The 15,582-nt window shown below is 49.4% G+C and overlaps 1 protein-coding gene across 15 annotated transcripts in view; it reads right to left on the bottom strand.

Moving 5' to 3' along the window:
• Positions 1-3,946: 3,946 nt before the first annotated feature.
• EPB41L1 (erythrocyte membrane protein band 4.1 like 1) overlaps positions 3,947-15,582 on the bottom strand; it is a 135,644-nt gene continuing 124,008 nt past the window's right edge. For 12 of the 15 annotated variants that reach the window (XM_038750408.1, XM_038750406.1, XM_038750403.1 and 9 more), the window contains 7 exons: positions 14,957-15,061; positions 13,608-13,676; positions 12,533-12,619; positions 11,838-11,921; positions 11,262-11,342; positions 8,628-8,744; positions 3,947-4,239 (listed from right to left, as the gene is read on the bottom strand). In XM_038750408.1, the coding sequence (XP_038606336.1) occupies positions 4,225-4,239; positions 8,628-8,744; positions 11,262-11,342; positions 11,838-11,921; positions 12,533-12,619; positions 13,608-13,676; positions 14,957-15,061 (558 nt within the window). In that variant the 3' untranslated portion in view covers positions 3,947-4,224. Of the gene's footprint in view, positions 4,240-5,830; positions 7,080-8,627; positions 8,745-11,261; positions 11,343-11,837; positions 11,922-12,532; positions 12,620-13,607; positions 13,677-14,956; positions 15,062-15,582 lie in introns of those variants that run through there. The other 3 variants (XM_038750402.1, XM_038750401.1, XM_038750409.1) reach the window with 3 other exon arrangements.

Here is a 15,582-nt window from a genome sequence, read left to right on the forward strand (position 1 = left end):
TATTATATTATTATGGTATTGGTTAAGCTCCTATTATTATTATTATAATGGTATTTGCTAAGAGCCTACTATTATTATTATTATTATTATATTTAAGCTCCTACTATTATTATTATTATGGTATTTGTTAAGTGCCAACTATTATTATTGTATGTTAAATGCCTACTATTATTATAATGGTATTTGTTAAGCACCTACTATTACTATTATTATGGTATTTGTTAAGCTCCTACTATTATCATGGTATTTGTTATGCTCCTATCATTATTATTATAATGGTATTTGTGAAGAGCCTATTATTATTATTATTATTATACTTGTTAAGCTCCTACTATTATTATTATGGCATTTGTTAAGCACCTACTATTATTATAATGGTATTTGTTAAGCGCCTACTATTATTAGTATTATTATTATGGTATTTGTCAAGCTCCTACTGTTATTATTATTATGGTATTTGAGCCCCTACTATTATTATTATGGTATTTGTTAAGCACCTATTATTATTATTATAACGGTATTTGTTAAGAGCCTATTATTATTATTATCATTTGTTAAGCTCCTACTATTATTATTATTATGGTATTTGTTAAGCACCTACTATTATTATTATAGTATTGGTTAAGCTCCTACTGTTATTATTATGGTATTTGTTAAGCACCTACTATTATTATTATTATGGTATTTGTTAAGCTCCTATTATTATAATGGTATTGTTAAGCTCCTACTATTATTATTTTTATTATATTTGTTAAGCTCCTACTATTATTATTATTGTTATATTTGTTAAGCTCCTACTATGATTATTATTATTATGGTATTTGTTAAGTGCCTATTATTATTATTATTATTATGGTATTTGTTAAAAGCCTACTATTATTATTATTATATTTGTTAAGCTCCTACTACTATTCTTATGGCATTTGTTAAGCGCCTACTATTATTATTATTATATTTGTTAAGCTCCTACTACTATTCTTACGGCATTTGTTAAGCGCCTACTATTATAATTATTATGGTACATGTTAAACGCCTACTGAGCACGGGCTGTGGAGTCAGAGGTCATGGGTTCAAATCCCGGCTCTGCCAGTTGTCAGCTGTGTGACTTTGGGCAAGTCACTTCACTTCTCTGGGCCTCAGTGACCTCCTCTGTAAAATGGGGATGAAGACCGTGAGCCCCCCGGGGGACAACCTGATCATCTTGTACCCTCCCAAGCGCTTAGAACAGTGCTTTGCATGTAGTAAGTGCTTAATAAATGCCATTATCATTATTAATTATTATTATTATTATCATTATTACAGCTGACAATTGGTGGAGACGGGATTAGAAGCCGTGTCCTCCGACTCCCAAGCCCGGGCTCTTTCCACTGAGCCACACTGCTTCTCATGTAAGCACTTACTATGTGCCAGGCACTCTACTAAGCGCTGGAGTGGATACAAGCAAATCAGGTTGGACCCGAACTCTGTCCCACATTCATTCATTGTCGTATTTATTGAACGCTTACTGTGTGCAGAGCGCTGTATAAACAGACACATTCCAGCGCTTTCCACATAGTAAGCGCTTAACCAGGGCTTTGCACATAGTAAGCGCTTAACCAGCACTTAGAAAAGTGCTTTGCACATAGTAAGCACTTAATAAATGCCATCATTATTATTATTAATAAATGCCATCATTATTGTTATTATTATTATTGTTCCCTGCCCACAATGAGATTGTGTGAGTCAGGGGATCCGGGTTCTAATCCTAGCTCTGACCCCCATCTGCTGGGTGACTTTGGACGAGCTACTCAAATTCTCTGGGCCTCAGTGTCCTCATCTGTAAAATGGGGGCTCAATACCTGTTCTCTCTCTGCCCTTAAACTGTGAGCCCCAGATGGGATAAGGACTGCCAGACCTGATTGCCCGATATCTAACCTGATATCATGAGAAGCAGCGTGGCTCAGTGGAAAGAGCCCGTGCTTGGGAGTCAGAGGTCCTGGGTTCTAATCCCAGCTCTGCCACTTGTCAGCTGTGTGACCCTGGGCAAGTTCATTCATTCGTTCATTCAATCGTATTTATTAATAATGGCATTTATTAAGCACTTACTATGTGCAAAGCACTGTACTAAGTGCTGGGGAGGTTACAAGGTGATCAGGTTGTCCCACAGGGGCTCACAGTCTTAATCCCCATTTTACAGATGAGGTAACTGAGGCACAGAGAAGTTAAGTGACTTGCCCAAGCGCTTAATTTATTAAGCGCTTACTGTGTGCAGAGCACTGCACTAAGCGCTTGGGAAGTCCAAGTTGGCAACATATAGAGACGGTCCCCTACCCAACAGCGGGCTCACGGTCTAGAAGGGGGAGATGGAGAACAAACCAAAACATATTAACAAAATAAAATAAATAGAATAAATATGTGCAAGTCACTTTTCTGTGCCTCAGTTACCTCATCTGGAAAATGGGGCCAACACTGTGAGCCCCACGTGGGACAACCTGATCACCTTGTATCTACCCCAGCGCTTAGAACAGTGCTTGGCACATAGTAAGCACTTAACAAATACCAATATTATTATCCGCCCTGGAGCCTAATATGGTGCTGGGCACACAGGAAGCACTTAATAAATAATAATAATTGTGGTATCTGTGGGGCTCACACTCTCACCCCAATCCAGTCCGGCAGCCCTGGCACACTGGATTGCCCTCCTCCCCTCCACTGCCTTTCCCTTCTCAGCCACAACTAATAATAATAATAATAATAATAATAATAATAATAATAATGTCTGCTTTTTATTTTCCCCTCCTACTTAGACTATGAGCCCACGTGGGGCCTGATTATCTAGTACTTTGTACAGTGCTCGACATGGTAAGCACTTAACAAATGCCACTATAATTATTATCATTATCGTTATTATTATGTCAAGCAGTGAGGTAGACACCATTCAGGCTCGGGGAGGGATAACTGGCATTCTGTCCCCATTCATAGCTGAGGAAATTGAGGCACAGAGAAGTTAAGTGAGTGGCCCAAAGTCACACAGCAGGCAAGCGTCCTTGTCTTTGAGAAATTAAAAACTCCCTTCTGTGTCATCCTGACTTGCTCCCTTGGCTCTTCCCCCCCCCACCCCCACCCCGCGAACTTACGTATATATATATATATACAAATAAATAAAATCACAGATATACATATATATATATATATATATATATATATATGCATATCTGTGATTTTATTTGTTTCGATGTCTGTCTCCCCACCTCTAGCCTGTGAGCTCGTTGTGGGCAGGGATTGTCGCTCTTTATTGTTGTATGGTACATCCCCAAGAGCTTAGTACAGTGCTCTGCATACAGTAAGTGCTTAATAAATTTATTATTTTATTTTAAATAATTTTATTTCTTTTAATTTTCTTTAAATTTATTTTATTTGTACATGTTTATTCTATTTATTTTATTTTGTTAATGTTTTGTCTTGTTCTCTGTCTCCCCCTTCTAGACTGTGAGCCCACTGTTGGGTAGGGATTGTCGCTCTTTATTGTTGTATGGTACATCCCCAAGAGCTTAGTACAGCGCTCTGCACACAGTAAGCGCTCAATAAATACGATTGCATGAATAAACACTGCTTCTTACTGGTTGATGGATTCTCACATACTAATGACGGGGCAGGGTATTCAGCAGGTACTCCGTAAATACCGGCACAACTACCATCATCAATCGTATTTATTGAGCGCTTACTGTGTGCAGAGCACTGTACTAAGCGCTTGGGAAATACAAATTGGCAACATATAGAGACAGTCCCTACCCAACAGTGGGCTCACAGTCTAAACCAACCCTCGCCTGAGGCCAACCAGGGGTCAATCAATCAATCCATCAATCGTATTTATTGAGCGCTTACTGTCGAAATGTCAGAGAAGCAATAGGTCTCCTCCCACTTGGACGCCCCCGGAGTCACAGGCAGGACAGCTGGGCCACGCTCCTCGTCAGCATCAAATACATTTATTTCACTTTTATGGAGTACAAGAACAGTGAGCACGGACGCGTATACACCACTGAGCACTGAACGGAGGAGAGGGCACAGGGAGAAAGGCAGAGGAGAAGGGCATCAGTGAAGGAACAGTAGAGCATTGCAGTTGGTTGGTAAGGTGCTTTTGAAAAAATAATTATTTTTAGGGTTGTTATTCATGCACTTGCAGGCCAGTCTTGGAATGTGCTTGCAGAATTCGGTATAAACAGGCACTGGCGTCTCCCACCACCCTCAAAATGAAAGGATCTAGAGAGAAAGAAAAAGAGGAAATCAAGGAGAGAGAGAGAGAGAGGAAATGCAAGAAACACAGTGTTCTAGACTGTGAGCCCACTGTTGGGTAGGGAACGTCTCTATATGTTGCCAACTTTTACTTCCCAAGCGCTTAGTACAGTGCTCTGCACACAGTAAGCGCTCAATAAATACGACTGAATGAATGAAGGAAAGAAAAAGGGAAAGAAAGAGAACAATCTTTCCAAAAAGTAAAGGGAAAAGCAGTTGGAACCAAAAGGAAGTGTCTATGTTCTCCCTGGACATATATCTCGACACCTGTCCACATGTTTTGTTGTCTGTCTCCCCTTTCTAGACTGTGAACCCGTTGTTGGGTAGGGACCGTCTCTATATGTTGCCAGCGTGGACTTCCCAAGCGCTTAGCGCAGTGCTCTGCACACAGTAAGTGCTCAATAAATACGAATGAATGAGTGAATCTAGGCTTTTACCCAGAATGTTCCTCCCCATTAGCCTCCCTCCTGGTGCCTGAGTTTGGAGTCACCACCAGATCCTCTGCCGGGCCTCTGTTCCCATCATCCCGGGAAGCTGGCAGGGCTCCCTTTCCTGGGCAGGGGAGTTCTGAGCAGGGCTTGAGCCGTGGGGGCTCCCCCCTCACCAAGATCTCAGGGGGGCTTACGCCGGGGAAACCGCCAAAGGGCTTCATCTACAGCTCCCCGTGTTCACGGTGGAGTCTGGCATCGAGAGCCCGGTGAAAGCCCCGGAGGCAGGAAGAAAGGCGGCCTCGGGGAGGTGCTGGACGGAGGACAAATCTCACTTTCTGGGTATAAAATATCCTTCCCGGGCAGGAGCATCAGCCCCCTCTGAGGAAGAGGAGGAGGACCGGAGCCCGCTCCCATCCGTTCCTGATTCCGGTTGGGCTACTGACTGAGAGTTGCCCCCCATTCTTAGGGGCACCTCCCCCGGGGCTTTCCCTCAACTTACACAGTGAGAGGCCCCTCACGGCCCCTTAGAGCCTGAGGTGGAAGGCCAGGGCCGGTCTGAAAAGCTTCAGTTTCTTAAAACTCCCACATGGGCCTGGGCTCCTTTCACTGCAGCCATCCTGGCACCGAGGAGGGGGCTGGGAGGAGCCAGCCGGAGCCCCCGAGGGTGGGCAGAGGGGGACGAGAGCCACCGCTCTAGCTAGAGGGTCCAGACCCGGGCACCAAGGCGAGCCATTGACCAGCAGGGATGTAGGGAAGCAAACATGGGGGGCCGGGAGCTGAAAAGAACGAGGATTCAAGGAGGCCACCGGTCCCGGGGGAGATAGCTTGGGTGGGGAGGGGGGCCCAGGCGGGGCTGGCGGGGCCCGTGGGGGCCTGCCGGCAGAATTCGGCTCCCTGATCGGCCGCCGAGGAAGGGGAGACTCCGAGAGAACTCGAGGCGGGGTGGGCGAGGCCTTAAATCCGCTCTTCCCTCCATCCCCAAGCACAAACCAAGCCCAAAGCTCAACGCTTTGGTGCGAAGGCATCTTTGACTGGCACGTGCGAACCCTGATCAGGTCTCTGCTGGCCCCCCTCCTTCTGGCCCACCCCTCCCGCCCCCCCCAATTCCCAAACCCTCCCCCCCGCCTCACCACCGACCAACCAAGTACAAACACCACACACTGTATCACTACTCCGACCCCATCGGGGACCGGGACGAAAACCGGCTCGCGCCTGAGTCTGTCCTCGTGGGGATGGGGATCTCAGTGGGATCTAGGAATCTCAGAATTACATCAACCACGGTCAACCAAATAGAATTTTTAAATGTCTGCATCATACTTACCAGCACTGTTTAGTTTAATATCGTTTTGTCCTGTTATATATAGTATACATAACTTCAAGCACATCCGAATAAGCCCCCAACAGGCTGCATCTTTATAATGGGAAACCATATACACACAGTATTCATTCTTTTTTTTTGGGGGGGGGGGGCACTCGTTCTTTTTTGGGAGGTGAGAGGGACGCGGTGGGGGGGGGAACACACGACACTTTTTTTCTTGTTTCAAACTTGAGTCATCTCTGATGACCTTCAGCAGAACAGAGAAACGGGCTGGGGGAACAGAGAGGACAGAAGGGGGCAAAGAAAACAGACAAACCGGAACAAAATTTGCATTGGGGGTGGGATGGGTGGAAGGGGAGGGGGACTCAGATGCGGACTGAGCCATGCAGTCCAAGGCTAGGACCACCGGAAAAAAAAAAAAAACACAATTAAAAAGAAACCCAAACCACAACCCAAAATCCCAAACCAATCAGCACAGAAAATAATTCAGTGGGTTTCTCTCCTTTTCTATGTGGGAATATTTTTTTCTCTCTCTGTCTTTCTTTATGAAACGTTTGATTTTGCTCGTTGCTGCTACTTTGTTTGCTTTGTGGCAACCCGTTCTCCTTGTAGTTCCAGTGTGTGACACACGTTGGAAAAGGAATGAATGAATTGCGGGTCCCTTAACTACGACATGCAGAACCGGTGACTTATAGCACTGCTACAGCAGTACTGTGGCCTGGCTTGCTTTGAGGGGGGTTTTCTGGCTAATCCCATCACTCTGTTCATTTGTCTGCAAAGGCGAAAGTTGGCGGTTGGTTGGCTTGCTTTGCTGTTGGTTTATTAATTCTTCTCCAGCTCTGGCAGCGGTGTAAGGATGCATTTTGTTTCCTGTATATATATATATATCTATATATATCTATATATATATCTGCTTTTCCTTTTTTAGTCTCTCATCCGTGACTAACGTCGCAGCCGGGGTCGTCTGTGTCTAGTTGAGGAATCCAGCGTGAAGCCCCTTTTCTTCATTGTTCTCCCAGTTGGGTTTGAACATCTCAGCCCGGAGGTCAAGATTCCTGCTGAGGCAGACATGTTGGGAGGAGGAAGAGGAGGAGGCGGGGGAGAAGGAGGTGAAGCAGGAGGAGGTGGAGGGGGGGGTGAGGAAGAGAAGAAGGAAAAGGAGGCAGAAGAACAGGAGGAAGGGGTTGAGGCAGTGAATGGGAAAGGAAAAAGGAAAACACAAGAGACGTGAGGCCTTCTGAAGAGTCTCCAGAGGCCCCCAAGGAAGACAGGAGGGAAAGTGCTCGGCTGAAATTTGGGGACCTTCTCCCTTGTGAGTCGAATTTAAGACGGTCAGTTGACCGAGCGTTGGCACGAAAAATTGAGCACGTTCTTCTCGGGGGGAGGAAAATGATCTCTGCCGTCCCAGAGAGAGTCAGAGGAGACCGGAGGGTTGGGGTGCAAAGCTCAGTTACTGAAACTGGCCAGCCACCTGGGAAAGGGATGGGAGGGATGAGCAGGGGGCCCGTGACCAGAGGGATGGACAAAGAAAGCAAGAGGGACCCCAGAGGGAGTGGGTTGCGCTTCTGTCTGGTGCTCCCTGAAATTGTTGGGCAAATTCATGAGGCGCTCCATATTTTTCCTTGACTGGCTCCCTTTATTCATCCCCTCTCCCAGCACCACGGCACTTATGTACGTATCTGTAATTTAATATATTTACATTTCTGTCTGTCTCCCCCTCTAGACTGTAAGCTCGTTGTGGGCCGGGAATGCGTCCGTTATATTGTTGTACTCTCCCAAGCGCTTAGTATAGTGTTCTGCACACAGTGAGAGCTCAAGAAATAGGATAGACTGGAAAGGATAGACTGGAGATAAAGACTCATATGAAACCGAGGCACAGAGGGCGGCTGTCCTGGTGGCTGGAAGCTGAGGACCCGTGGGAGAGATGCACGGTAGGATTCCGATGGACAGGGCTGAGCGGGAGAGATATCCTCTCCTGGCAAAGTGGACAGTGGATGCACTTCAGCCTCATGCACGACAGACATTTGGGTGGGGAGAGCCAGGAGGGAAGGGAGATCTGTCATCCAAGGGCACCTGGGGGGAGTAAAGTGACTTGAAAGGGGAGATTTCAGAGGATTTCAAAGTGAGGAGAGAGGGCGGAGGCTAGCAAGATATTTGCAGGGCCAGGGGGAGAAGGGTGGGAGAAAGGATGGTCTGAAAGGTGGAGGATGTAAAGAGGCAGAGAACCTGAGCACAGGGAGGAGTAGGGGAGGAGGAGGAAAGTGGGGGGATGAGGAGGGAGGGAGCAAAGGGGGGGATCCAGTGGGGAGGCTGGGGATGAAAGGCTAGAAACAGGCTGGATTTGGAGCAGTCTGGAACCTGCCGGAGGACCGAGGTGGGGGAAGATGATTGGAACTGCAGACGGGATTGCCGCCGGCACAACTGAAAAGGTTTGAAGCGGGGGAGATGAAGGAGGAGGATGTGGGCTTAGGGGGCTGGGGGCAGCCGGGTGTGTGAATGGCAGGAGGTAAGTGGGGGAGAGGAGGGTCAGCTTGGGAACAAAGGCCAAGGTGCCTGTATTTCACACTGGAAGTGGGGCAAGAGGAGCTGCTCCCCATTGAGCTTACCTGAGGCTTCTTGTCCCTTTCCTCTGGAGATGGATCTGTTTCTCTGTAGACTACAGCTTTGGTTACCAGCATGTCAGGGTGCTGGAGTTTTGCCTCTTTGATGGCCAGAGCCAGCGCCTGTTAACGATAATAATAAAAAAAATAATTGCGGTATTTGTTAAGTGTTTACTGTGTGTCAAGCACTGTACTAAGCATGGGGTGGATACAAGGAGAAGCAGCGTGGCTCAGTGGAAAGAGCCCGGGCTTTGGAGTCAGAGGTCATGGATTCAAATCCCGACTCCGCCGCTTGTCAGCTGTGTGACTTTGGGCAAGTCACTTCACTTCTCTGGGACTCAGTTCCCTCATCTGTAAAATGGGGTTGAAGACTGTGAGCTCCCCATGGGACAACCTGATCACCTTATAACCTCCCCAGCGCTTAGAACAGTGCTTTGCACAAGTACTTAATAAATGCTATCATTATTATTATTATTATAAGGAAATCGGGCCAGACACGGTCCCTGTACCACGTGGGGCTCACAGTCTCAATCCCTATTTTACAGATGAGGGAACTGAGACCCAGAGAAGTGAAGGGAGTTGTCCAAGGTCACAGGGCAGACAAGTGGCGGAGCCGGGATTAGAACCCATGACCTGATTCCCCTATCCACTAAGCCACGCCGCTTCAAGATGTTTGCATATCGAGCTCGGTCCCCAGGGCCGGCCACGGGGCTGTCGGGATGGTCATCGGCCCGCAGGGCTCGGAACGGAGGATCTGAGTTCCCACTGGGCCCCAAACCCATCATTACGGCCCCTCAGCTTCTGCCACGCGATTCCAAGCCCAGGGACCACCCCTGAGAGCATGTGTGTCTGGCTCATCATGGGCGGGGAATGCATCTGTTTATTGTTGTACTGTCCTCTCCCAAGCGCTTAGGACAGTGCTCTGCACACAGCAAGCACTCAATAAATGCGACTGAATGAATGAAAGGCCAGTGGGAGACCCACAGTCCCAGCTGCTTGGGCTGTACAATGGCGGCCTCCTCCCATGTGGTCATGTATCAAGTTTGCGGAGCCCAGCACAGTCTTCTCTTTCACCTTCTAGACTGTGAGCCCACTGTTGGGTAGGGACCGTCTCTATATGTTGCCAACTTGGACTTCCCAAGCGCTTAGTACAGTGCTCTGCACACAGTAAGCGCTCAATAACTACAATTGATTGATTTCACCTCCTTGTCACTCGCTTTTGCGAAGCTTTAGCTCAAAAATGTCCATTCCTTTCTGGAGGGCCGATCCAGCTTTGGCAACTGACTTGGGTTTTCAGCCGAGATGCGACACCGTCTAAGGCTTTGTTTCACCATGTCCTTAAAACATCCCTTCCGCCCTCCTGTCTTCTAGTTTCCCCATTGTAGCCCTTCAAACGGCAGCCATTTGGGCCTCCCCCCGTCATTCACTCTCCCACATCCCAAGCGCTTAGTACAGTGCTTTGCAGACAGTAAGCGCTCAATAACTACCACTGATGGATTGATTGGTCCCGCCCAGAGGAGCTGTGTTGAGTCGCTTCAGTGCTTGCTAGGAGACTGTGCTTGCCACTTTCCTTGGAGCCTGCAGGATGGGTGAGACTTCATCTAGCTGTGCCCATCAATCTCTCCCAACAATTACATGTGACTCTATGGTGTGTTTTATCACACAATAGAAATTCTACCCTATGCCTGGGGTGAAAATGCAATATTTACTTTCTTTCTCTACTCTGTCCCTTCCACTTTCTTCCTATAATTTATCCCATCACTTCTCGCTCCTCTATGGAGAAGCAGCGTGGCGCAGTGGAAAGAGCCCGGGCTTTGGAGTCAGGTCATGGGTTCAAATCCCGGCTCCGCCAACTGTCAGCTATGTGACTTTGGGCAAGTCACTTCACTTCTCTGTGCCACAGTCACCTCATCTGTAAAATGGGGATGAAGACAGTGAGCCCCCCGTGGGACAACCTGATCACCTTGTAACCTCCCCATTGCTTAGAACAGTGCTTGGTACATAGTGAGCGCTTAACAAATACCATTATTATTATTATTATTATTCCAGGACTTTATTGTTTGGGATCTAGAACTGAGCGTGTTCTTCTCCGTGGCTAGATTCCCCATCCCAGTGCCCTGGTGCAGTGTCCGCTTCTGTCCATCCATCTGTGAGCCATCAAGTGCTTAGTACAGTGCTCTGCACACAATAAGCGCTCAATAAACATGACTGGATGAATCTACCCCGCTGCTAAGCTTGGGGTGTCTGTCCTGGGACAACCTTGATTCCTGGGAGACTACTCTCCGTCCAGGTTCCTGAGAGCAGTAGGAAGGCGGAAGGAGGTGGTCACTTACCTAATCCGCTGGCCCCACGGGTAGCAGGATGATGCGGGGTCCCTTAAGATTGGAAGCTCCTCGGGGGCAAGAATCGTGTCTACCAACTACGGCACTCTCGCGGTGTTGGCTCAGTAAACACCACTGATTGAGCGATCAATCCCACGGGCAGCCAGGAGGTTAAGTTTCTTGATCCCCAAGGCCATGGATTACCAGCCCCGACCCACCCGAGCTGCCCCCACAAAGCCGGGGTGAACCGTGGCCGGCGGGGAGCCGGGCATCCCAGCTGTCCAGCGAAACACCACTGCCGAGGCCGGACCTCCCATACCTGGTCTTGGTCGACATCTTCATCTCCCGTGATGATGATCCGCTTCTCTATTCTTGTCTCGGAGAATCCTCCTTTCACAGTCTAGGGCGGGAGGTCCGGAGATTGAGGTGAGACGCCAACCACCCCGACCCCCGGCAACCCTGGTGATGGGGGGCCCATGCTAGGGTGAAGACTACACCCTCCGGCATCCCTGTGGGACTATTTCCATCTCTGTAATTCCTTTATTTATATTAATATCTGTCTCCTCATGTAGACTGTAAGCTCATTGTGGGCAGGGAATGCATCTGCTTCTTGTTGGATTGTGCTCTCCCAAGCATTTAGTACAGTGCTCTGCACACAGTAAGTGCTCAATAAATACGACTGAATGAATGAATGAACGAACTAACAATTCTCTGCTCATGGTCAGATGCCCCCCTTTCCCTGGACCAGATATCGTGGGCAGGGGCAGGTGGTTCTACGTGGCACGGAGAAGAAAGGAGTGGGAGAAAAATGGACTGAACTGGCCCCCCTCCCAGGCTGAAGCTACATTTCCAGGTGCCCCAGGGGCAGAGAACCCAAGGTGATGCCGAGACTCACTTTGGTGACGTGGGTAGTGGTAGAAGTGGAGAGGGTTTCCGCTGTGGCTCCATAGGTGCTGGTGAGAACATCTTTCCCGATGATCTGCGGAGGTTCCGGAACATCCGTCATGTCATTGCGGCGGGAGGGATAGGGCTCTGGGCCCCAGTGGCCCTCCAAGCCTTGGGCTGGGCCTGCCCGCAGCCTACATGACTCATGTAGGCTCCACTCCCACCCTCTCACGTTCCCTAGTAACCTGGCTCCTTCCCTTGGGATGGAGGCAGACGGGGAACGGGGGATCGTCCCAGCCCCTCGGGGACAGGAGAGAGTGGAACAGTAGGGACGGAGGAAAAGCCGGGAGCTCCCCAGCGGGCAGCCATCCTGCAGTCATCCGATGCCCGCGGTGAACAGCAAAATGCCAAACTGATCCCCCCCACCATGGCTAACGCCTCATCTGGGAGAGAGGGGAATGGGAGTGGCTCTTCCCGGGAAAGAATTACGATTTACGCCCGAGCCATGTGTAAATCCCAAGGTGGCGGGACACAGCACAGAACGGAACCCGGGGAGAAAATCTCGAGCTGAAGGAGATGGGGAGTCAGCTGGAGTGAAGTGCTTTGGGAGCCAGTCCCAAGGCTGGTCACCTCTGGTGGGCTCACTTCGGACGGTCCCCAAGCCCCGGGGGTCTGAGCCGAGGCGGGGTGGGATTTCTTACTCACCGGAGAGAGAGAACGGATGTCCGTCATAACAGCTTGGGAGCCCGGGGCCATGGCTGTCGCTCCCTTCCCAGGCTTGAGGCTGTGATCCTAGAGAAAAGTATCCCTCAGGCATGATTCAGAGACAACTCCAGGCCCATCTCCCTCAAGAAGTAAGGGCCAGAGGGGGTGGCCCAGGCTGTCCGAGCTTAACAGAAGGACACTGGCTAGACTAAGCCCGTAGAAAGGGGCGGAGGGCATGGAAATCAGGGTCTAGGCTAAAAGGCAATCAAAATGTGGGGGTTTGCTTGTTTTTTATTACATTTGTTAAGCTCTTTACTATGTGCCAGGCACTGGACTAAATGCTGGGGAAGACACAAGTTAATTAGGCTACCCAGAGTACCTGCCCCACACAGGGATTACAGTCTTAATCCCTGTTTTAAAGATGAAGTGACGGAGACAGAGACTTCAAGTGACTTCCTCAAGGCCTCGAAGCAGACAAGTGGTGGAGCGGGGATTAGAACCAGGTTCTTCTGACCCCCAGACCCACGCGTTACCCACTAGGCCACACTACTTCTCAAGATTGGTATATTTTGTTACCAAAAGGCCACCCAGAAGGGGGTGCCTGGGTCCTTTGGTCCTCAATGAAGGTGAGCGGGGGGCGATGGGGAGGGAGTTAGGGTCACTGAAGCCTGGGTACCATTGTCAGGCAAGAAGAGACCAGGCTCCTTCCCATTTCAGGACTCAAAACTCACCCAGCTTTGCAAATGGCTTCTCCACCTAAGGCAAAAACAGCTTAACTAGGGAAGGTTGAGAATGTGATTTTGATCTGTTCATTCCCAGAGGCCCTTGGGAATGAGAGTTGGAAAAGGAGGTAGATTGCAAGCTCCTCGAAGAGAAGGAGAGTATCTTATTCTTATTGTAGTCTCCCAAAAGCTTAATACAGTGCTCAGTACATAATAAGTGCTCAATAAATATCCCATTGTTTGATTGCTTACTGGCAGACACCATTAACCCCCAACCCCACCCCAACACACACACAGAGTCAATCCAAAGAAGATCTAAAAGACGAGCAGGGCCCCCTTCCCAAATAACTTACCAAAGCAGCTGATACAGTTTCTGTGATAACAGTGTGTGAACTAATCATTTCTTTTCCAATCCCATCAACCTGTGGCAGAGAAGAGACAAGAAGGAGTCAGTGGGGTGAAAGGCTTCGGGTCTGCTTGTTTCCCTGTTGGGACCAGAAGCCCCTTGAGGGCGGGAGCCTTGGTTTTCACTTCTACTGTGAAAAAGAGTAGCCTCATCCAGTGCTCTGCACACTGTATATCGCTCGGGTGATGATGGCCAGGAAGCATCCTCCCCAAATCCCCTCCTCCCAAGGACATGGGCCGTCTCATAGTGGAAGGCATGTGAAGACAGATAGGAAGCATGATTCTCAGGAAAATGCTTCCTGTAGTTCATCGAACGGCAGGATATCTGGTCTCTATAGATCCGAATCTGTCGGTCACTTATCGGGGCTTGTCTGTTCTTCGACACTTCCCAGAGTTGATCCATGTAATAATATGATAACCCACTTACTACGCTGAGATCGTTCTGAGTGCAGTTGCCTCACCCGAACGGCCAAACGAACAGACTCTTGATCTCAGAAGCTGGCGTGCCCAACTTCGTTTGTACAGGAATCCCAGTTTTCCGGGCCTAAAACTTTGACTTAGCCTCATTCACTTAGGTAACAATCCGGACTTCCCAACTTCAGGTGGGCAAATCCGGTCTCAGTTTGTATAAGGGGACAAATTTGCTTTCCTGAAATGTGGTGCCCAAAATAGCCTATTTTGGTAGACTTTTCAAAGAAGGCAGGGTGCTTTCATATTTCTAGTCTCAATTTTTTTATGGCATTGGTAAGTGCTTACCATGTGCCAGGCTCTGTACTAAGTGCTGGGGCAGATAAAAGTTTGAACTGTATGAACACAGTCCCTGTCCCATATGGGGCTCACAGTCTTAATCCCCATTTTACTGATGAGGTAACCGAGGCACTGAAAAATGAAGCAACTTGCCCAAGGTCACACGGCAAACAGTTGGCGGAGCCGGGATTGTAACTCAGGTCTTCTGACCCCCAAGCCCGGGCTGTATCCGCTAGGCCATGCTGCTTCTCACGACCCCACTGTGAGGCACGACGGAAGGGTTGGGCAAGGGGGTTGAGCCACAGAGAGGTTAAGCGACTTACCCTGGGTTGCCCAGCATGTCGATAGGAGAGGGAAGCCCGGGACTGCCAGGATACGATGGCGGCGGGGGGCGGGGAACGGAAACTTAATAAATGCCATCATCATCCTGTGACAGGGGTTGGGGATGCCACACAAGGAATCCAACCTGAGGGGCTCCACTACCCTATACCACCCTCACCCCGCTGGCTTCCCAAGACCGTCCTGAGGCCAGAGAGAAGGGACGGGTCACCTGGGCCGTATCCACACTGGTGACTCTCGCCTGCGCCTTGGACTCCGAATCCAGTTTCTTCCTTATGGCGAAGGAGCTGACGGTCACCGTTTCCGATTTCACGGACTGTGGAGCAGGGAGAGGTGGGCCTCAGTGGTTGGCACAGGGCGGGCTTCCGCCTGGCATCACTTGGCTAAGTTTCCGCTTCCTCAGGACTGCAGCCCAGTTCTCATTGCCCCTGTGTGGCAGGGGGCCGGGGGAGGCTGTGAGAGCCCTCCTTCACTGGGAGTGGAGGTGGCGGGCGGGGAGGGAATTGGGGTAAAAAATTTCCATGGGGAGGGCACATGGCTAGGATCTTCCAGGCTAGAAGCCACTTCTGGCAGGTCGAAGTTGGGAAGTCTCTCTTCCCACCACCAGCTAGAGCCCCCCAACGGCGGCATCCCTGCCCCCGCCCCCGCGATATCATCACCCCCCCGGCCAAGTCCGAGTCTCCAACCCCGGGCCAACTGGCCCCCAGCACCTTCCGCATGCCACAGATTGCTTGGTTGAACTCATGCAGAGCCGAGACGACTTTCGGTAGAGCAAACTTAACCCCCTCCCGTTCCCATCATGCTCAGGCGGATGGTGGAAGAGGATGGGACATACAA

Source organism: Tachyglossus aculeatus, chromosome 8 (genome assembly GCF_015852505.1).
Source record: "Tachyglossus aculeatus isolate mTacAcu1 chromosome 8, mTacAcu1.pri, whole genome shotgun sequence".
Classification (NCBI taxonomy): domain Eukaryota; kingdom Metazoa; phylum Chordata; class Mammalia; order Monotremata; family Tachyglossidae; genus Tachyglossus; species Tachyglossus aculeatus.